The 22,675-nt window shown below is 46.2% G+C and overlaps 1 protein-coding gene across 2 annotated transcripts in view; it reads right to left on the reverse strand.

The window, feature by feature from the left end:
• The window catches only part of BRWD3 (bromodomain and WD repeat domain containing 3), a 1,632,068-nt gene that overhangs the window by 1,266,360 nt on the left and 343,033 nt on the right, over positions 1 to 22,675 (reverse strand). For both annotated transcript variants that reach the window (XM_069612911.1, XM_069612910.1), the window contains exon 13: positions 17,797 to 17,901. In XM_069612911.1, the coding sequence (XP_069469012.1) occupies positions 17,797 to 17,901 (105 nt within the window). The remainder of the gene's footprint in view (positions 1 to 17,796; positions 17,902 to 22,675) is intronic.

The following is a 22,675-nucleotide window of genomic DNA, read 5'->3' on the forward strand; positions in this document are numbered from 1 at the left end:
GATTCTAAGCAGATTAACAAACATCAGAAAAGTGTCTCCTTGAACCACTGTGATTGTAAGACCTCTGCATAACATCCTTGTCCTGCTCAAATTCCCTCTTGAGATAAGCCTGGCTGCTCAGCTGGCTACCAAAAACTGTGTAGTACAGACGTATATCAAAGGTTGGTTTTGCTTACACCTGTAGTCCTAATTGCATGTGGTGGTCCCAGAGGGTACTGCATGCAATTCTGCCTAACAGCTGTAGGGGAGGACAGGCCTTAAGGCCCCCCTCTCCTGCATTATTCTCCCCAGGTGAGGACCATGGCTCGCCGAGCGTCCCCTCATGCCACCCGGGCCCAGGTGGAGGAGGGCTTGCCCGCCGATGACATTGCCCCCACGTATCCATCATACACACACACTAACGTTTAGACAGGCCTAGAAGCCTTCTTGCCCAGCAAAGATGGCGTGAGTTCAGCGCGCTGTAGCGCGGCCCCCACCTTTGGAGGGCTTTCCAAGTATCCCTGCCGCCGTAGCCCTGGTAGATCCGCTGCGAGCGCGTTCCCATGAGAAAGTCGGGTATGAGCTAACCCGAGATGCTAACACTGTAACATTTTATCGTTCACAATGTAATACTGCACCCCGCATGACCTGGTCCGCGAGGCCGGGGCGACGGGGAAAAAACTGAAGCATCACTATCTGAAGAAGGTAGAAAATAATTCAAGTATTGGTATTAATGAACTACCTCTGTTTAAACAGATTCTGTAAACTGTGAATCAACCATAAAGATGTAACGTTTATATGATGTCACCCCAGGTCTGGACTAATGCTGCTATAACCACAGAGAAAGATGTCGACGAAACGTATAACCTTTATCTGTATAAGTGTTCTTTCAATTTTATGTAGAAACCTGAACTCGTATATGTTTTCTTAAGCACCCATAGCGGCGAGCATCAATCTCTGTAGGCCATAACCTAGAACTACCTCATGTAACGTCTAATGTACATAAAATAATCAAACACTGTAGTGAATATAATGTTAGGTAACGAAAAGGTACTCGGACTGAATATATTAACGAAATGTTTAATGAACTCGAAGTATATATGTATGGTATAGCAGTTTAAAGAAGACAAATGATATAAAAGTTTTGTATTCAAAATTAGGCAACACACGAGGAAAATACCTTTTGTGAATATATGCAAGGCCATTCTCCCTCCCACCCTACGAAGCCTGCCAAGTAGAAAAAAGCTAAGGCCTGTGCCGTGCTCCCCCACCTCCCCCGACCAAGCTGGAACCACTTCAGAGAGTCAGAGGCCCCAACACAGCATCCAAGGCCACCGGCCGCCACCTGCGTTATTTACAGCACGGTAATAAACTTACGTTTGAATCCACTGATCTACCAGCACCCTCTCGTAAATCCCACAATCCCCCAGACCACCCCAAGAAGCCTGACCCCGACAATGGGACAAGACACAGAGCCCCCCCCTTCATAGTAGCCTCTAACGTAGTAATAAAACATGTACCACCCGGCACAAGCCCCCAGAGCCCAGCCCCTCGACCTGAAATACCAGACGTCAGAACACCGGTAAATCCAATAGATGACCACCAGACCCCTCACAAGGTGCATTCCTCCTGTGTTGTATTGATTGAAAGATTTACTGTAGAAGTTAGATATCGGGTTTTAAGTAACTGCAATGTGCATGATTTAGAGCACCCAAGTCAGGGAAGGTATTCATCTTTGTCACAGGCTGCCCCAGCGTACCAACACCGCCCGGATGACCTCAAGCCGGCCTGCCAGGCCCAACCCAACCCACGAGGCTGACCAGTGACGTCCTCCCACCCGGACCAACCACGCTGCAGCAACACCTATAGTTAGTCGACGCCACCCAATCCCAATTAACTTGTGCCCCCTATAGTGTGTAGGTTCTGATGACGTTTTTTGTATTAGAAATACGCCTGCCTTTGCGATTGTCAGGCAGAGCGCTCTCGGAGGTTGCAGAGTTCTTTGCATGCCATATTCTTTTGATAAACTCCCACTTACGCTCACCCGCACTCTGTCTTGGCCTTATTCCCATTGCGGGAGTGTCCATTATTGTCTCCCATTGCGGGGAGGATCGTGCTAACTTGGGGGCGCTTCCACTCAGTGGTGACCCCGATAGCGTGATATTTCCAAATTTATTTTTCCTGAACTCCTTTTAACGACCCCCTTTTGGCACGAGAATCTCCGGTCAGAAAGGGAAACGCACGGTGGGCCGGCTCCGGGAAGCTACCCGCCAACGGCGACCGGTACGCTTAGAAGTGCGCACTCAAACTAGAAGGGGTACGGGATCCCGGTTGCAAAATCCCCTTTGAGTACCGCTCGCCGGAGCCGGGGCTGACTGTTGAGCAGAAAGGCAACACCGCCTGGACGGACCCAGTTTCGGAGACTATCGGTTCAAGGCGGGCACGTGAGTACCGAGTGCGAGCGATCATAAAGGGAGAGGGAGGGGAACTTGTGAACAGGAGAACGTGGGCAGATAGAGGAGAGAATCACGGGTGTCTACTAAAGACAGGTCTTAAAACTTTCTTTATCTTTTCTTTGCATATGGCCATTAGGAGTAAGAAGTAAGTGAAGAGGCAGAAGTGACGGGAACCTAGCTCCGAGAGGGGGTGGAAGGCGGCGCCGCATAGTGCTATCTAAACTAGTACTGGGAATATACGAAGAAGTAAAAAATACGTTATTGGTGTCTGGCAAAGGGAGGCACAGAGAATATTTTTAGTGATTGCTACTCTTTCTATTTCTTTTTTCCATTCCACGGGGCAAGGGGTGAAAGCGAAAAGGGTATAAGGTAAATATACTTGTAGAAGAACTATAAAATAGGGAGCACATTTGTAGGAGTGGGGATTAAGTAGTGGCACGTACAGACGTGAACACAGTAACCTTAGCAGAAAAACAGGGACAGCTGGCCAGGGAGGAAAGGGAGGAAAGGGAGGAAAAAAGACGAGGTGTGAGTGGGAAAGTATTGTGAGGGGTGCGCGCACCGTGTGAGTATTGGAGACGAACGGTTGACCGCGAGGGGGTGCTAGAGAGTGTTGGCCATAACAAGTAATTGATTGGTTGTAAGTGAAATCACATGAGAGTGTATGGGAATGGGAAGGGGATGAGTTGTGGTGAGTAAGAAAGGCTTTGTGCAGTGAATAACTTTGGGTGATATCGTTGAGACGTCCGCTCTTGTCTGTGCCATAAAGATATAGATACATATATCTACACCTAACTAAAAGTAAAGGAGGTGGACACGGTCGTTGCTAGTGATTTAGAATATGGGGGCAGAAACTCCCTTGTCGCATATTTGTAAGAGCTTACCGGGGTACGCTGAACGAATAAATAAATATCACGATCAATGGGTAACAGAATTGAAAGGGGAGGGATTGCCCCAGATTTGGCCCGAGGGAGGGTCTTTTGACAAAAGCGTTCTTGATATGGTACGAGCATGCATTAGCCTCAAGTATAAGGGAAAACAATGGCAAAATAGGAAGGAGATATTAGACCTCTGGAGACTGTTTGAGGAAGTACCCCCACCCAAAGATCCGGCACCAAATGTCGATCTGCCGTCCACAACAGACAACCCACTCATGATTTCAAGAGGGGAAAAGGACCAGTTAAATACAGAACAACCTACGGAGGTGATTAGCTTGTACCCAATATTGAACAAACCAGCCCCCGCAGCAGGATATAGCGACCCTACTTATGTGCCTCCCCCCACAACTGTTACACCACAAAGACCAACAGCCCCCCCGCCATACGAAAGCACTAGAGAGCGCGCCCAGGGAAGCACACAGAGAGTGGATATAGAAAAGCTAACGAGTGACTTAGAGTCGAGGCTTTCTGTGGCAAGGGATGAACTCTCAAGAATAAAAGACATATGTGAGCGCACAGCGTGCGCCCCTACACAATCAGGACGCACGTCTAGAGCGTCAAGCGAAAGTAGACAAATTGAGGAAGGATGGAAAAAGGGGGAAATACTGTTCAGAATTGAGGAAGAGCCGACACGAATAATAGAGGTAGGAGCAGTAGAAGGGAGCATTGGTGATGTATCACGAGAGAGAGGGATCAGAGAGGACTTGTTATGTGTTGTCAGAGGAGGGATGGATGAGAGGGATAGGTTGAGTATGGCAGTAGGAGGGGAAAGTGAGGAGGTGGACGGTGCATGCTCGCTAGGGACTATAGATGATGAATGGATGGGACGACTAAGAAATAGAGTGGGGAAGATGGCGTCATTGGAGTCAGCAGCGACTAAGGTAGGGGAGGGTGCAACTGCAAAAGGGAAGTTACAACTTCCGTTGATACACAGAGGGGGGGGGAGACCAAACTATATACCGTGGGCCCAGATGGACAAGGCTAATCTAATGAAATTATTGCCCCCGTTGTCAGGAGGGGCGAGTAAGTGGATATATGCATTTGAGAAACATACCGCCGGCATACCGTTGGCAGTAGGCGATGTGAAAAGCCTACTAGTATCCGCAGTAGGAGATCAAGCGGACAGAGTATGGGCTAAGGCTGGTTTCCCGGGCGTGGCGTTGAATTGTGATCGCCATGACGGGGCTTCCTTTAATACAGTGCGAGCAAGGGTGTGGGACGCACTGCGGGAGACGTTCCCAGATACCCCTGATTTACAGTCAGTAATGCAATGTACAATGAATGACGGGGAAGATGCTATGGATTACATTCTCCGGGTGCAGGAGATGTGGAGAGCGGAAACGGGCACGCCCTGGCATCAGTCAACGTCTCTGTTTTACTTTATCATCAAGAGAGGGCTCCCAAAAGAGGTGCAGAAGGCACTCGACAAAATAGCAGGTGTTGAGGCGAAGGGGTGGCCAGAGATCCAAAGCATAATAGTGCACCATTGCAAAAGAATAAAAGAAAGAGAGAGGGAAGTAGCACAGAAAAGGTTGGCAGACGAAGCGAAGTTGGTACAATCAAAGCTAGTGAAGGTTGCAGCAGCGGTAGCAGGACTCCCACTCATGAGGGAGGGAGACGAAGGGGAGGAGGGGCAGATAGCAATACAAGGGAGAATAGCAGCTAATTGGGCCGGACAAGGCCAGCGACAGTGGAACGAACAAGAGCAGAACGGAGGTCTCGCGTGGCAAGAGTGGGCCCCAAGAGGGGGAAGAGGTGGGTACAGGGGCCGAAGAGGAGGACAAGGGTATGGAGGAATGGGAGGAAATGGGTGGCAGGGTCCCAGAGGTCCACAGGGGAGCTGCTGGAATTGTGGGAGATGGGGGCATTACTCAAGGGAGTGTAGAAGCAGACAAAACAACGGGTTCCAGGAGACAGAGCAGTACGGTCACCCCCACCCAGGCAGCCCATTCGGCCTCCCCATGGGACAATACCAACAACCAGAAAATGCAGGACCAAGAAGTAACGCACAACTACACGGACATCAGTACAGAACACAAAACCACCCACAGAATAATGACAATATGCAATACACGCCAGGTAACACTTTCGCCACAGTAGCTAATGGAGCGCCTGCCCCCGCACCTTATAGCGGGGTGTCAGTAGTTTCGGGGAACATTTTTGATCAAGGGGGGGCAATGAGACACCCCACATAGGACAGCCCACAGAGAGCACTTGCGTGTCCAGTACTATCTACGACCCACAATGCATCAGAGGAACCATTGATAGGAGCGCAGATAGGAGACAAGCAATTCATATTCATGGTGGATTCGGGAGCGGAAAAATCATGTATTAAAGAGGGCCGGTTCCCGTTATCTAATAAAACGTTAGAGACGCAGGGGTTCTCTGGGGCTGTAATTGAAGTTCCTTACACAGAGGCATTGGATGTGACAGTGGGGGGTAAGACAGTGAAAGCACCCTTACTGTACTATGAACGCTCTCCCATTAATTTGCTGGGGAGGGATCTCTTAAGCAAACTAAATATGACAATATCATTTACAGAAAGCGGTATCGTATGTTCAACACCAGGCATATGTCCCCTCCGCATACTAGCAGTAATACACGGCCACACAATCATGCAAGAGATCAGAGGGTTACCAAGAAACGAGGAGATGTTTGTTGAGGGCATGAGAACATTGGCTCTCATAGTACCAGAACTAAAAAGGATGGATTGGAGGATCCCAGCCGAATTCCTTTTCCGCCCCATAGTGAGCCCCGACACTGCTCCCGGGTCAGTGCTATCGTTGGATTTACACGCAGTACACGTGTCAGCGAACAGAATATGTGTGATTGGCGTTGACATGGAAGGATGTGAGTGGCGGACAGTACTGTGTACAAATGCAAATATCCCACTGCGGGAGCTATCGGACGAGGAGCTATTTTCTGACACTGAGACAGATGGCGAAATAGTGATGGAACTAGCCATGCCGTGCGACATTGTAGTTACAGCCAGAAAAACTAAAGTTGAATTAATGGCAGTAGTAGGAGCACCACATACATTTTTTGATGATGACATAAGGTTAGTACCCACTAACATATGGACAAATGGCCCCCACGATGTGGGGTTACTACATGGGGTTCAGCCTGTGGTAATAAAACTGAAACAGGGAGCAATTCTACCCCGGGTAAAACAATATCCATTGTCACGCGAAGCAGAAGAAGGGATCAGAGAGACAATAGATGCACTGCTAGCGCAAGGAATAATAGTGCCCTCAAACTCCCCATGTAACACATGCATTTACCCGATTAAAAAGGCGAAGGGAGGTTCCTGGAGGATGATACAAGATTTACGCCCACTCAATGATGTGATTCAGAAGGAGTTCCCTCTAGTGCCGAACCCGGCGACAATACTATGCAATATTCCAAAAACGGCGTCCCACTTCACGGTCATTGACTTGAAAAATGCATTTTTCTCGATTCCCTTAGCAGAAGAGAGCAGGTACTTAACAGCGTTTACACTAGGGGGGAGGAGGTTCGAACATTGCAGACTACCGCAAGGATATTGCGAGAGCCCAAGCATATTCAACAGGATACTACATGAAGATCTGGGGAATTTGTCTGTAGAAAGCACGGTGATTCAGTACGTTGATGATTTATTGGTTTGTGCACAAACTGAGGAGGAGTGTAGAAAGGATTCAATAACACTCCTGATATTATTGGCCAATAAAGGGTACAAAGTGGATAAGGGTAAGTTACAATACTGCCTGACAGAGGTCCTATATTTGGGACAGCTGATATCAAAGGATGGCAAGCGGATCATACCAGACAGGGCACAGGCGATTAGAGCAGTTGGGGAGCCCAAAACAGTAAAAGAGATGCAGAAATTCCTGGGTATGTGCAACTACTGCCGAGCATGGATATTGGATTATGCAGCATACACAAGGCCCTTATTACAGGCACTAAAAGAAGCCCAGCAGGAAAACAAACACATAGAATGGACAGAAGAAATGAACACATCATTTAACTCACTGAAAGAGCTGATATCAAGCGCTCCAGTACTGGCAAATCCAGATTATGGGCGCAAATTCTTCTTATTTTCACACTGCAAAGGAACACTGATGACAGCAGTGCTGACACAAAAGACATCGTTAGGGCACAAGCCACTGGCTTACTATAGTGGCACCCTAGACGCAGTAATGCAAGGTCATTTCGCGTGCGAGCAATCGCTAGCTGCAGCTGCGTTCGCTATTGAAAAAAGTGCCACGATAGTAATGGGCTGTCCTGTGACACTATTTGTGGAACACTCACTCTTTGCAATATTAGAGCGATCAAAGAGCACATTGACAACACAACGCGCCACAGCATATGAAATAATATTGTCCAGCGCAAACATCCATATAGTAAGATGCAAAACAGTGAACCCAGCCACATTCATCACAGAGGCGTGCACCATAGAAGACATGCAGAACCACAACTGCGCAACGTACACAGGTGACGAAGGTCAGGACCAGGTGGTTTTTGAGAATGCCCTGAACGAGGGAGAGGTGTATTTCGTGGACGGGTCAGCATCAATAGACATGGAGACAGGAGAGAAACATGTGGGTATGGCAGTTGTACGATTAGAGGAAGATGAATACGAGACACTAGTGCAACACCGCCTCCCATCACACTATTCAGCCCAAGCAGCAGAACTAATAGCGCTAATAGAAGCATTGCATGCCGCCAAGGGGTGCGCAGTGACAATATATACAGACTCAGCATACATGACAACAACAGTACACGGCGGGCTGGCACGGTGGGGGCGGAGAGGGTTTCGACGAGCAGATGGACACCGGTTCAGCATGCAGAATTATTGAAAGAACTGATTGAGGCCCTGCAAGACCCCACGGCAGTGGCCATCGTAAAATGCCAAGCCCACACTACAAATACAGATCTTATATCTTTGGGGAACGCGGCAGCAGACGCCGCTGCCAAAGAAGCTTCATATTTTCAGAAAGGTGAGGTAGGAGAGTACATGTTGCACCACACAACAAGCCAAGAGGTCCCCACAGGATACAACATGATGCCCACACAGGAAATAATAGAGCTGCAAGAGGGAGCTAGTGCAGAAGAAAAATTGCTGTGGACTAAGAGGGGATGCAGCAAATCGCCGACAGATTTATTGTGGCGACAAGAAAGCTCAGGAAAAGCCGTGATGCCAGTTACATTGTTAGAAATAGCATTTCAACAACTACACTTTCCCGCACACAATGCAAAACAACACATAATGGCGGAGATACAAGAAGATTGGTTTGCACCTTGCCTCCAGGAACACATCACAAGGCTGGCTTTGGAATGCACAACATGTCAAATTTATAACTCAGGTATGACATTGCGCACACTAAGAGGTACGATACCAAAACCAAATGGCCCATTCAGAGAGCTCCACATTGACTATGTAGACATGGGAGAAAGATGTAATGGGGCTCGCTACATGATTGTGGTTGTATGTCCATTTTCGAGGTGGGTGGAGGCAGGTCCCTGTGCGCGCCCTGATGCGAAGGGCGCCGCGAAGTTCCTAGTGCGGGAAGTATTCCCGCGCTGGGGAATTTGCGAAGTGATTCGCTCAGACAACGGCACACATTTTGTTAATGAACTATTCAAAGAAGTGACTACGTTATTGGGAATAAAGCACAAATTATGCTCGATTTATCATCCTCAAAGTAATGGCGTAGTGGAAAAGATGAACGGCCTGTTAAAAAGCAGATTGTCAAAACTGTGTTTTTCCCTTAAAAAGACCTGGATGTACTGCCTGCCTTTGGCCCTGTTCGAATTGCGAAATCAGCCAAGTAAAGACCACCATTTGTCCCCGCATGAGATCGTCACGGGAAGGAGAATGCACACAGCGCATTCGCCTCTCCGTGAACGTTCAGATGCACACAGAAGCGCAGCGATATTGGGAGAGGAGTTCACAGAGTACTTGAAAAAACTGACACGGGCAGCGCGCATAATAGCGAAGCAACTAGCCCCCCCCTCTACAAGAGAGGAGGGGAATACAACAGAATAAGTAACACTGCCTGACAAACCATTACAGCTAATGCCCGGTGACTTTATATATGTCAGAAGTTTTGTGCGAAGGTGGAATGCGCCACGTTTCCATGGCCCTTATGAGGTAGTGTTTTGCACGCCCACGGCAGTAAAAGTGAAGGGCCTAAGATACTGGGTGCATTTGACAGACGTACGCAGAGCCTATAGCGCCGTGGAAGGTGAGGTGCAGGACGAGGCACAGGCAACAGCGGACAGCGGAGTTGTGCAGAATGAGTGAAGGTGATTTTGTGTATGTGCAGCGATTGACAATGAATGCAACTGATGACATGGCATTCGTACGAAAAAAAAAAAATATATATATTTTTGCTCTTTTAATTGAATTTTTTTTTTGTTCTCTCATTTTTTGAAATTTTTCTTTCTTTTGAAGAAGTTCTTTCTATATAATATACAATGATCTAAAAGTATTGATTGTAAATACCCGTGTCTGTGGAAACAAACCCTTCCCCCACCCACGTCCATGCTTTATGAAAAAAAAAAAAAAAAAGTTAACAACTTTGGAAATGTTTACATGCCTGTACTTAATGCACTTTTGTATCTCAAACAGGAATTACCATGGCATCTAATGGGCAGCCTGCAACTAATAGATTTGTTAGAACTAAAGAAATGTTAATAGATAGACTTACATATTCATACGAATGCGGATTGTCAATATGTGTTATTGTGTTCTTCCTATCAATATTTTGCCTGGTGACATATTGGTTTATAGCGTTCATCTCTATCGAGATGACCGAGGGGGGAGGGGGGAGTAACATCACCCGAGCTCCTGGGAGCAATGCAACCACAAGTGTAAATATTAAAGAAGGTGATTTTCTGGTATGGGATGGATCACACTTTGTATGGGGTTACTACACTGAACCACCCACTGTCGCCCTGTGTGATTCAAAAGGTATACAAACAGAAATGGAAAACAACACAATGTCCATACCTGAACTATATAACAGCCCCAACACCCTCCCCACCCCATCAGAAGAAAGTGACTTGTTGTTTATTGAGGAAGATGGGAATATTATAACTATGAAAGAACATAAGGAAACATATCAGAAATTTGACAAGGGGGGTGGGAAGGAGGAAGGGGGGCCCATTTTTTCATCTATCAAAAACAGCAGACGTAGGAGAAGCAAGGATAGTAGGCGGAGAAGAGAGACAAGCAGGAGGGGGTATGATGAGTACTATGGGTTAGGCTTAGACAAAATGGAAGACCCTCGGCACCCCCACCAAGCAAATAAATGGTATGCTGATATGAGTGCCACAGCCAAACAAACGACAAATGAGAGCTGTTATGTCTGCTCGCTCATTCCCCATGCATCAGGCACACCTAAAGTGTTGTTGCCCAGAGAATTGCCCATTGTAGATGCCCAGTGTCTCCTTCATCTCACGCTATGCCGAATAAAAAACACCTTCCAGGCACACGACGTCACTTTCAAGATTATACAGACTGAAAAAACGTGCTACCCAAAAGCAGCTGGAGTGGTATGTCTCAAAGAACCATTTTTTGCGATACAAGGGACACTGTTTTCTGAAAACAAATGGAAAGATGAAGAAGTACTGTGCAAAGCGGAAGCACTGAGAGGTGTCCAACCAGCCAGAATGCGATGGATGGAAGAAACATGCACACCAGTATGGAAGGAGCACATTTCCAAACTGACATGGGTAACAGCAATGGAAAAACCCTTCAAGCTACAAAGTGAGATCAAGAACGAACTATGTTTTAAGGGAGAAGGAAAAGTGGCAATAGGGACGAATAAAAACTGCAACAAAACTCTCACCATCCCAGACATGAGAAAAGGAACAGCCGCATTGATGGACACATACTGGGTATGTGGGAACCAGGCCTACTTGCACCTTCCCCAGGCATGGAGCGGCAGCTGCTCGATGGCCACTCTGCACTCGGCCCTAATGGTGATTCCAGAAAGCCACGTTGACGAAAATAAAAGAATGACAGGGAACATGTACCAGGGTGTGGTTCCTCCCACTGCAAAATCACACCTCTATGTCCTGTCCTCCGGAGAGAAGGGAGAAGAGCTATCACGGAACAGACGGGCATCAAATTACATATCTCAAGCTTCGTCCGATTTATTGGCACAGATCCCAGACAGGTACCGACTGTTCAGCTCTGTAGAAACATTCTTTGCCTCGCTAATTTCAAGTGTCCAAGCAAGGGCAAATGCAAAATGGCTCCAGATAACACGGTGGGAACTAATTCAGTTAGCCAATGACACGGAAGAAGGGTTCAACATAATAAAAGTAGAACTGCGAGCTCTACGCCTGATGACCATGCAGAACAGGTATGTTCTGGACCTACTGACAGCGATGGACGGAGGTGTTTGCCGAAAAATAGGAAGTGCCTGCTGCACTTTCGTACCTTCTGAAGACGCGGAAAATGGTTCCTTATCCCACGTGATCGAAGCAGTACACAATCTGGGAGAGAAGATGAAGATGGAAGGTGGAGCAGAAGCCAGCACGTGGTTCGACAATATCTTCTCCTGGGTTCCCTCTTGGCTTGGAATGACGATGAAATTTCTGGTACCAGCTGTGGTGTTCCTCCTTGTGGCGTTCTGCCTGTGCCAGGTGGGCCTCCGATGTTGTGCAAATGCGGTCCCTAACGGCGCAATGATGATGGTGACAATGGGCAACTCTGGTGGTACAATGAGGGCAACACAAGAAGTACATGTGCAGACAGGAATAGACAACACCCCCCAGTACCGGTTAGTGCCTATGTACCGTGACAAGTACATAGTAGACAAGCTATGGCATACCACTATCAAGGAGCCCCGAGACGTGGAATTAGAATGGTACACAGAGGTCTGGGTAGATTTGGAGGAAAGTGGTGACTGTATATATTTAACGTGCACACCAGACGAATATGCTAGAAGAGGAGAGAGCTTAAGGGGGGTGTGTAGGGCATGGATGCCCATCAAGGGAACACCTGCATGGGATGACGCGGTAGTAGAGGAACAAGAGTGCAGAAGGTTGGAAGACCTGAAGAATTCGTTACTTTAGTAACGAAAGGGGGGAAATGTAGGGGAGGACAGGCCTTAAGGCCCCCCTCTCCTGCATTATTCTCCCCAGGTGAGGACCATGGCTCGCCGAGCGTCCCCTCATGCCACCCGGGCCCAGGTGGAGGAGGGCTTGCCCGCCGATGACATTGCCCCCACGTATCCATCATACACACACACTAACGTTTAGACAGGCCTAGAAGCCTTCTTGCCCAGCAAAGATGGCGTGAGTTCAGCGCGCTGTAGCGCGGCCCCCACCTTTGGAGGGCTTTCCAAGTATCCCTGCCGCCGTAGCCCTGGTAGATCCGCTGCGAGCGCGTTCCCATGAGAAAGTCGGGTATGAGCTAACCCGAGATGCTAACACTGTAACATTTTATCGTTCACAATGTAATACTGCACCCCGCATGACCTGGTCCGCGAGGCCGGGGCGACGGGGAAAAAACTGAAGCATCACTATCTGAAGAAGGTAGAAAATAATTCAAGTATTGGTATTAATGAACTACCTCTGTTTAAACAGATTCTGTAAACTGTGAATCAACCATAAAGATGTAACGTTTATATGATGTCACCCCAGGTCTGGACTAATGCTGCTATAACCACAGAGAAAGATGTCGACGAAACGTATAACCTTTATCTGTATAAGTGTTCTTTCAATTTTATGTAGAAACCTGAACTCGTATATGTTTTCTTAATCACCCATAGCGGCGAGCATCAATCTCTGTAGGCCATAACCTAGAACTACCTCATGTAACGTCTAATGTACATAAAATAATCAAACACTGTAGTGAATATAATGTTAGGTAACAAAAAGGTACTCAGACTGAATATATTAACGAAATGTTTAATGAACTCGAAGTATATATGTATGGTATAGCAGTTTAAAGAAGACAAATGATATAAAAGTTTTGTATTCAAAATTAGGCAACACACGAGGAAAATACCTTTTGTGAATATATGCAAGGCCATTCTCCCTCCCACCCTACGAAGCCTGCCAAGTAGAAAAAAGCTAAGGCCTGTGCCGTGCTCCCCCACCTCCCCCGACCAAGCTGGAACCACTTCAGAGAGTCAGAGGCCCCAACACAGCATCCAAGGCCACCGGCCGCCACCTGCGTTATTTACAGCACGGTAATAAACTTACGTTTGAATCCACTGATCTACCAGCACCCTCTCGTAAATCCCACAATCCCCCAGACCACCCCAAGAAGCCTGACCCCGACAATGGGACAAGACACAGAGCCCCCCCCTTCATAGTAGCCTCTAACGTAGTAATAAAACATGTACCACCCGGCACAAGCCCCCAGAGCCCAGCCCCTCGACCTGAAATACCAGACGTCAGAACACCGGTAAATCCAATAGATGACCACCAGACCCCTCACAAGGTGCATTCCTCCTGTGTTGTATTGATTGAAAGATTTACTGTAGAAGTTAGATATCGGGTTTTAAGTAACTGCAATGTGCATGATTTAGAGCACCCAAGTCAGGGAAGGTATTCATCTTTGTCACAGGCTGCCCCAGCGTACCAACACCGCCCGGATGACCTCAAGCCGGCCTGCCAGGCCCAACCCAACCCACGAGGCTGACCAGTGACGTCCTCCCACCCGGACCAACCACGCTGCAGCAACACCTATAGTTAGTCGACGCCACCCAATCCCAATTAACTTGTGCCCCCTATAGTGTGTAGGTTCTGATGACGTTTTTTGTATTAGAAATACGCCTGCCTTTGCGATTGTCAGGCAGAGCGCTCTCGGAGGTTGCAGAGTTCTTTGCATGCCATATTCTTTTGATAAACTCCCACTTACGCTCACCCGCACTCTGTCTGGGCCTTATTCCCATTGCGGGAGTGTCCATTATTGTCTCCCATTGCGGGGAGGATCGTGCTAACTTGGGGGCGCTTCCACTCACAGCGTCTCCCCAAACATCGATGGAGCTTGCCTTCCTCCATCTCGTTAAGTGTCCTAAGGAGGCCTGCATTGTTGGATTCTGCACTTCTTCACTCCAATCGGTAGATGCCTCGAAGCCGACATTTCTGGACACCTCTCACTGCAGCAAAGGGCGCAAGAACAAAGCCCCAACAACTCCCAGGTTTGGCCCCATTCATCTTAGGAGTTGGGCTTCTCAAGTTATGAATTTGTTCGCGTTAGGGAGAATTCTAAGAAATATGCTAATTCCCTTCTACCTTAGAGACTGCCAGCCTTTTATGCTGGACTTTAGGACTTTCCATTTCTAACCTTGAGAGAGTGAGACCTTTTCCCCACTCTCTCATGTATTTTTCTGTGATTTGGACTCTGTTTCCTTTGAATTTGGAGTCTCAAATACTCCATTAGGCATCATCTTCACATGGTGATACACAGCACCCTCAGTGCAGTGGCACAGGGACGTCTCTTAGATTTCCCAAAGGCTTAAATACCTTCTCTTGGTGAAACTACTGTTTCCAAGAGCAGTGAAGTGAAATTGACTTTACTTACATTTTGTAACTTTCTAGACTCGGCACACACTATCTTACAATAGGGTGGTGGAGGGGTTAGTTAGTATCCCCTTAGTCTAGTTTCTCATGTAACATTTTTTTATGTTACCCTTCATACAATTAATGGCTGGTGGCAGTGGTTTACTTTTTACTACCATTGTGTGTTTTTACTGCAGCTGCAATTGCAGCCGCAGTAAGACACCTTTTTTTTAAAAGCATATTTTATTGGTTTCAACTTAATCATACATTACACCAAAACACTGTACACAAAAAACAATTCCCCCAACATTTCCCCATTCCCCTTGTACGCCTCGCCCTCCTTGAGCTTCACAAAATTAGAGCCTTCCTGCCTGTTCCATGGGCGTTGCGCTTCCTTCACTATCTGAGGAGCTACTTTCCTCTGGTTCTTCTTGAACAGACCCAGAAAGTGATGCGACCAAATGCATCCAAGCTGTTAGTGCGTCTGCTTCCTCTTCCCCAGATCTATCCACTGCTTCTCTCCACACCACTGTTTCAGCATCCGCCCATTTTAGGAGATCCAGCCACCAGTCCTCTGCCTTTGGTCTATTGCTGGCCTTCCATCCCATCAATATCCTGCATTTAGCCAGTATATACGCCAGGTCCTTAAGTTTACTCACATGTTTGAGTTTGCGTGGTCTAGGGAACCCACCCACCCACCATGCACACCCACGGGGAGTCCACATCCACGTGTATCCCTTTATCTGCTAAGAGGTGTACTGCCTCTTTCCAGTATCTCACTATTTCAGGGCATGCCCAAAACATATGTACCATCTCTGCATCAATCTCCCCACATTTCGGACATGTCTGTGTTTTGGCGTTCGTGAACTTGGCAATCTTCTTCGGGGTCATATACGCCCTGTGGGTAACATATAGCTGGTTATGTTGCAGTCTCACATTTCTTGACACTTTATGGTAACCTTGCATTCTGACCCATAGACCATTTCCTATTGATTCCCCGCCATCTACCTCCCAATATTGCCCCATCTGGGTCACTTCCTTCCCAATTTTAGACATCATCAGTTCATAAATTCGGGAGACCTCATGGCCTACTTCAGACACGGCCTGGAACGTTTCAATGGCAGCATCTGGTTGCCGGGTCGGCTCTGCCTCTGACCACATCCCCTGTACTATTTTCACCAACCTAGCGTATGTAATATATTGTCCGCTATGTAATCCTGTGTCCTCACTTAATGTATCGAATTCTATCCTCTCCCCTTCTTGCCATACATCCCCAATGGTTTTCACTCCTACTGGTTCCCAGTGGCCTATAATAGTCCTCCTCAGTTGCTCATCTATCCCTTTCAATGCTACTAGCGGTATCTGTGGGGAGCATGGAATCGGCCTCCCCATTACTTGACAGGCTCTTTGCCATATCTCCCTCCCCAGGTCTAATAATGTAGGCCCTTTTCCTTCCGGTGTTTCTGTCAACTGTATCCATTCATTCAAAAGGTAAGGTGTACACTCCGCCCCCAACAATTTAGAATCTTGTGTAAGAAATCTGACATCCATCTCGCCACATATTGATGTTTGCCAGCCAAGTAGTACACCTCAAAATTCAGCAGTCTAATCCCCCCCTGATCATATGGATTTTGCAGTTTCCACAGTGCTATCCTATTTCTACAAATATGCCAAATAAACCCCTTGCAAATACTCTGTACCTTAGTGAAGAACCGTTTCGGTATCATGTACGGGACATTCGCAAAATAGTGTAGTAACCTAGGTAATACTACCATCTTGAATAGTGCCACTCTCCCCATCAAAGGTAACCAGCCCAGAATACCATACTGCGTTTGATTTTTGACACTGCCTTCTCTGTATTAAGTTTGTGTTCATCCTAAACCTTGTGATATATGTCCACCCCCAGTTATCATATGTTATCTGTAACACTGGCAGTTCGTGCCGTGCTATTCCGACATACCTTCCTAGGGCGAATATGCTAGATTTTTTGGGGTTGATCGTTATGCCAGAGAGTATCGCATAACACTTACCCATTCTCCTTGTCCTGCGCTTTTGGTTCCTGATGAGCTAATGGGTAAGTGTGTGGGTGCCTGTGTGTGTGTGTGTTGTGTGTGTTGTGTGTGTATGTATGTATGCGTTTTGGATAAGGGGCGTCTTGGGTGTGGAGGGGTGGGGCGGGAGGAGCAAAGGGGGAGCTCAGGGGTTGGAACCTCCCCGAATTGTATATAAAAAAAAATCAAATAAAAAAAAGGCGGTTGTGTGTGAAAAGACCTCATTATTAAGGTCTCGTGTTGTACGATCAAAAGGGCAAATACAAATCAGTCTTTTTCTCATGAGACTTTAATAAAGGTTAATATTCACATGTGCTCTGTTCGTTTCTTCATCACAACTCATTCCAATGATTTGGTTTGGTAGCCACCCATTCGCTGGGAGCTGCCACAATCAAACTTTCTTTTCCATTCTCAGGCTCTGGGCTGAGATGTGTATTTTCCAGTAAAAGCCCTGGCACACTTTCACTCTAGCCTTATCCAGGAAGATCTCAAACTGATACAGCGACAAGGTTCATCCAGAAAAATGCCTATTGCTTACCTGACAACAATCAGGTCCGGTGAGGGAAGTCCTCTGCATGTGAACATTGGTTTAATAGTCACGCATGTGTGGGTTACAAGATCTAGCTGAAGGATATCATACATGATTTTACCAAGGTGCTCCGTGCAGTTACAGTTGGGATCCCAAATAAAGTCAGGTAAGCTACCACTAACAAGGGGAAGACTTACAGCCAGTTGTGTTAGAAAGGTTGAAAGAACAATGTTTCTGTGTTCAGTCATCACAATATTGTGCATAAAAAACAATTTGGAAACATGGAGAAAAAAAAAAGAGTCAACAAAATGTAACATGTAAAATTAGTACTTCATTACCCAGGCATTTTTGTAGCCATTTCTAGTAGTAAACTCTTCCACTCTTGCTGTTGGTAGTGCCAAATCCGTGCTGTTCCATCTCTGCTCCCACTAACAAAGCGCAGGCTGAGAATAAAAATGTAAAGATTGTCATGTCAATTATTAACAAAATCTGCATGTCTAATAAATTCTATTACTGAAAGTTAGGAAATACAGGACTTCATATACGCCTAGGACTTCATATATACATCCAGAGGCTGGTCATGACATTTCTGGCAAAGATTTTACTCTACATAGTCCATTTTGTACAGCTTCTAGATATACTTCAATCAGTCTTTTGAATTACACTTGATTCTTTTTTTTCAAATTTGTCTTTCTATTGAAGTCTCGGTGAACATAGCCATAAATCAACAGCCGTACACCATTCATATACAAACATCAAACTTCTTTTCAATTCATTTCCGAATTCCCCCAAATAAAAATAAAATAAATTACTTAAATTAACAACAAATCAATAATTGGTTCCACTAGTGTCCCAATGTCTTCCCACATCTCAAACAGTGCTTCAAACCTGTTTTCCTCCTCCCATTACTCCCTCCTCAGGGTGCTACGCCTATGTCCACTACATTCATTTTGGAACGATTATGTCTGGGTTTGAGGGCTAAAAAACATGTGTTCCTTGTCTTGCACAAATTCAAGGAAGGGGGCCCAGGTTTGAGAGAATTGAGTCATGGTCCCTGTGACATGTGTGGTCAGCTTTTCCATTCCGGTTCAGTTTAGTTGCCAACAATAGCTGTGTTATAAGGTCTACCCTGGGACCCGATGCAGGGAAGGAACCATCCTAAGGAACATCCCCCCAGTAACATAATAAGGGGGTACATAGGTATTAGGCACCCCATGATCTCTTTTACCCTCGACAGAATTTCTCGCCAATATGTTTGAATTGTGGGACAATGCCAACACATGAGCTCAAGGTCCCCTAATTGCCCACAACCATGCCAACAACGATCCGAGCATTCGGGTGAAATCATGTGTAATCTTTGTGGGGTCATGTACCAACGATAGCATATTTTCATCAAGTACTTCTTGAATAGGCTGCATCTCAATCTTTTCTGGGTTCGACCCCATATATTCTGCTATGAATCCACCAAGATCTGTCCCCAATTCCCTTTCCCAGCGTATCATATATGGGAGTTTGTCCTCCATCAAGGCTTTTTCGAGAAACTGTAACAATTCTAGATTTTCTGAAGCATCTGCCCCTCTGAAACCTGTAGTCCAATCCCTATAGGGGGTCGTGAGCCCACCCAAACAACTCAGCAATTAGAAATCCAGTGCCTAATATGAAGGTACTGAAAGTAATCAGTTTCCGGTAAGGTGAATTTCTCTTTGCATTCTATACATTTGAGGGGATGTCCCTCTTTATACATATGCCTAAGCCTCAGAGTCTCAAGTGTTTCCCAATGTGCAAAATTCGCACTCACTATTCCATGGGAGAAATTTGGATTCTGTAGCACTGGCGTTAGTGATCCAAGGTCTGAATTATACTTATTCTACCTGCATCCTCAATTAAGTCAAGGATGACGGATGATACTGACATAGTAAACATAGTAGATGATGCAGACAGGAGCACATTGATTAAAACATTTTCCTTCTAAAATGTGGCCTCACACATACTTGGGTAGGCTGCCTACCTTTTTAGATTAGGGTACGTAGGTGACATATCTAGTGGTGAACAGTGCAAGGTTATGCCTAGCAGACAGATTCTGCCGGATTGTAATAGGTATTCTAACACTAACCAGAACCGAATAGCAGTTAAGGCCACTAAAGGGAAGGTTGGGTGGGATGGAGGTTTGTATTTTTGACTGTTTGGAGGTCAAAAGTAAAAGTAAGGCCGAAAAAAAAGTGAAATTGGACTGGCTATTGAAGAAGAAGGACACAGACTAGGATCTTCCATTTATATGGTATTCTATATTAAATTAAAGAGAAGAACACGCTTCTAACTTTCTCTAATTTATGGGGTTTCCTTACCTAACCAAAACTAACGAGGGTCCTTGTCAGTTTATCAGTAAGTCCAAAAGGAAGCTCTGACCACTGTCCAAAACTAATCTAACCTGACCCTAGCACTACAAAGACCAACTAAGGCACAGGAGAATGACTTCCTTTCTACTGTGGGCTGATTTCTCATCAAGTTCAGTTTACTTCTTAGTGACTACTTTTATTAAGTCACATAGTTCGAGACTGGGCTCTTCAAGTGTTCACTAGTGGCTTTTATACTCTGGCTCTCCCCCTCTTCTTTTTATTCTTTGTTTCTGAGATTTCTTTTGATTTTATTCCTCTTTTTTCTTGTGATGATTTTGCTTTCCCCTTATTAATCAAACCTGTGCCTTCCTCTTTATTTGATGGCCAGTCTTCTTTTTGACTAGGATTAATAAAACTGTTTAAATAACAACTTCCCCTCGTTCTATTAGAATCTGTCTCGTCTATGACAAGTAAGACTGTTCCAATTATAACTCTCTTTTTTGAAGATCTTTACCCACTTAAGTTTTTGTCGGACTAATAGGAGGGTTCCCGGTAATGATTAACACTCTTCTCCAAAATTTGGTTTACACTGAGACGAGTATGAGTGTTCCAGTAATGAGTCTCGCTCTTCTTTTGTGCCTTCAATACTTGTTCCTCACTGGGACAAGTATGATTGTTCCCTTCGTTATTGTTGGTTTCCCTCTTGGGTCTCCCACTCTACCAGTTACCCTTTTGAAGTCCTACTGGCAGTAAGACTTTAGTAAGCGATCTGTGAGAAACCAGAAGGTGTCTCACCCACTAGTCCCCAGAGATCTGTCATCCAGGTGGCCAGGACAGAGCCATCGCTTTTGGATCCAGTTCCTTGGAGCGGACCAGTGTGGGAGGATCACCTGGGTATGGGGTCTTTGGGGAGTGGGGCTCCGGATGGTGAGACATGGTATCCAGGGACGTCATTTCACCAAAATGCCAGGGGTAGCGGAAGTGACATCACACGATCCTTGACCCCCTGATGACATCACAGGAAGTGATGTCACTTGACCCCACCCCAAAGTGATATCGCAGGAAGCAATGGGACACAACCTTTCACCCGTTGACAAAACAGGAAGTGGCATCACATAGCATTGTACACTAAGAAAAATATGGTTACGATATTACTATAATATGATGTACATTTCATACAAGAATGGATCGCTATATGTATCGTTAAGATCAGTGTGCATAGGCCCATATTACCAAATTACTGTGAATGCAAGCAGACGTCCATGACCAAATGATTATGATGTGTTATTATATAGCACTTACGCGCCTTATATAGAAAAAATATACACACAATATCACCCAACCTGTGTTGGTACTCATTTATCGACCTCGGAAGGATGAAAGACTGAGTTGAGGCATTTAAGAACAGACTAAATCAGTGACTCAGCCCCTAAAGTGTGCCCGAAATAAACCTTTAATGAGTCTAGCAATTATTGTATAGAATTTCAGAAAGACACATTATTTGGTATTCCTATTCTTTCTTATTTAGGGTCAGTGCTGAAGGTGTTAGACATGTGGCACTGCTAGTCTTTTTTTTAAGAGGCCTGAACAAGAAAGCCAGACACCAGCCACTCCAGCAGTAAAGAGTCACATGGTGCTGGCCACAGCCCAGAAGCTTGCATTTTTAAGGTCGCAAGGGAGACCACAGAGGTCGCAGGGGAGACCTCTGGCGACCCCTAAATGACGTCCATGGTGGTATCCCCTTTCCTGTAACACCTTTACCCCCATCCTACTAGACAGGATATTTAGGAAATCAACCCCTGTCCACTTGCCCGCTTTACAACACAAACACTTTTTCACAGACAGCTGAGAGAGAACGAACTAACACCCGAGCCGTATACCTGACGTCTCCCAATACAACGTTCAGGCAATTACTGACCATCACACACACACCTGAATTCTATTACACTTCCCCCACACGGATAAAAGGCGGAGCACGACAGCACACTCCGAGCAGGCAAAGCAAACGAGGAAACAGCAGTTCCAAGATTGCAGTATAACACGAGGAGAAGGACAGAAGGGTATTGCAAGGAGGGAAGTTCCCTTGACCTTTTCGACAAGGAACGTTTACTTTCACAAAGCCTTGAGAATAGAAAGCGTAAGACCAGGAGACCAGGCTGAAGAATCATGAATTGTGTGTCGGAGGTACCCGGGGCCCTTCCGCGTCAATTCTCAAGGCGGGGAGAATTGCCAGCTGCCGTGGTACTGTCCTTGGCTCCAAAAACAAAGCAGCATCAGTGAGATCAACACAACTGGTGAGTTGGGGAGACCGATGCAGGACCGGTCTGTGTTGAAGCCAAGGTTGCAAGCGGCAACATTGTATGGCGAATGCTGGAACGAACATTGTATGAAACGCTTGTGATAACCAATGCTAGTAAAGTTGAACTGCAGATGAGTGATTGAACATTGAAGCAAAGATGCAATACCTTTGATAGAGTGGTCCAGCACTGCACGAGTGCTCAATCGAAGGTCTCTGTAAAGTATTCAGCTGAGAGTAAGTGAAAGTGTGGCAAAGGATTGTGAATCTAAGTGGTCCTGCATCAGGTCAAGCAAAATCCTGTGCACATTCAAAAGTCTTCGATGGTGACACAGTAAAGCAAGTTGATGGCAAAGTAGATAAAGTTGATCCAACCCCTGCAGAGGGAGACTGATTGAAGATTTTGTGTCAAAGTGAATCTGAGCCCGGCAGAGGGGGATCCTGGGTGAACCGTGAGTCACCCGAGAAATTGGATACATAAAAATCCTGAGAACAGTGTGTTAAAGTGGATCGGAGCCAGGCCAGAGGCAGGTCCAAGGTGAATAGTAAATCACCTAAGAAAATTGTATCTATGTGACATACATA

This window comes from Ambystoma mexicanum, chromosome 5p (assembly GCF_040938575.1).
Source record: "Ambystoma mexicanum isolate Mex_15411 chromosome 5p, UKY_AmexF1_1, whole genome shotgun sequence".
Lineage (NCBI taxonomy): Eukaryota > Metazoa > Chordata > Amphibia > Caudata > Ambystomatidae > Ambystoma > Ambystoma mexicanum.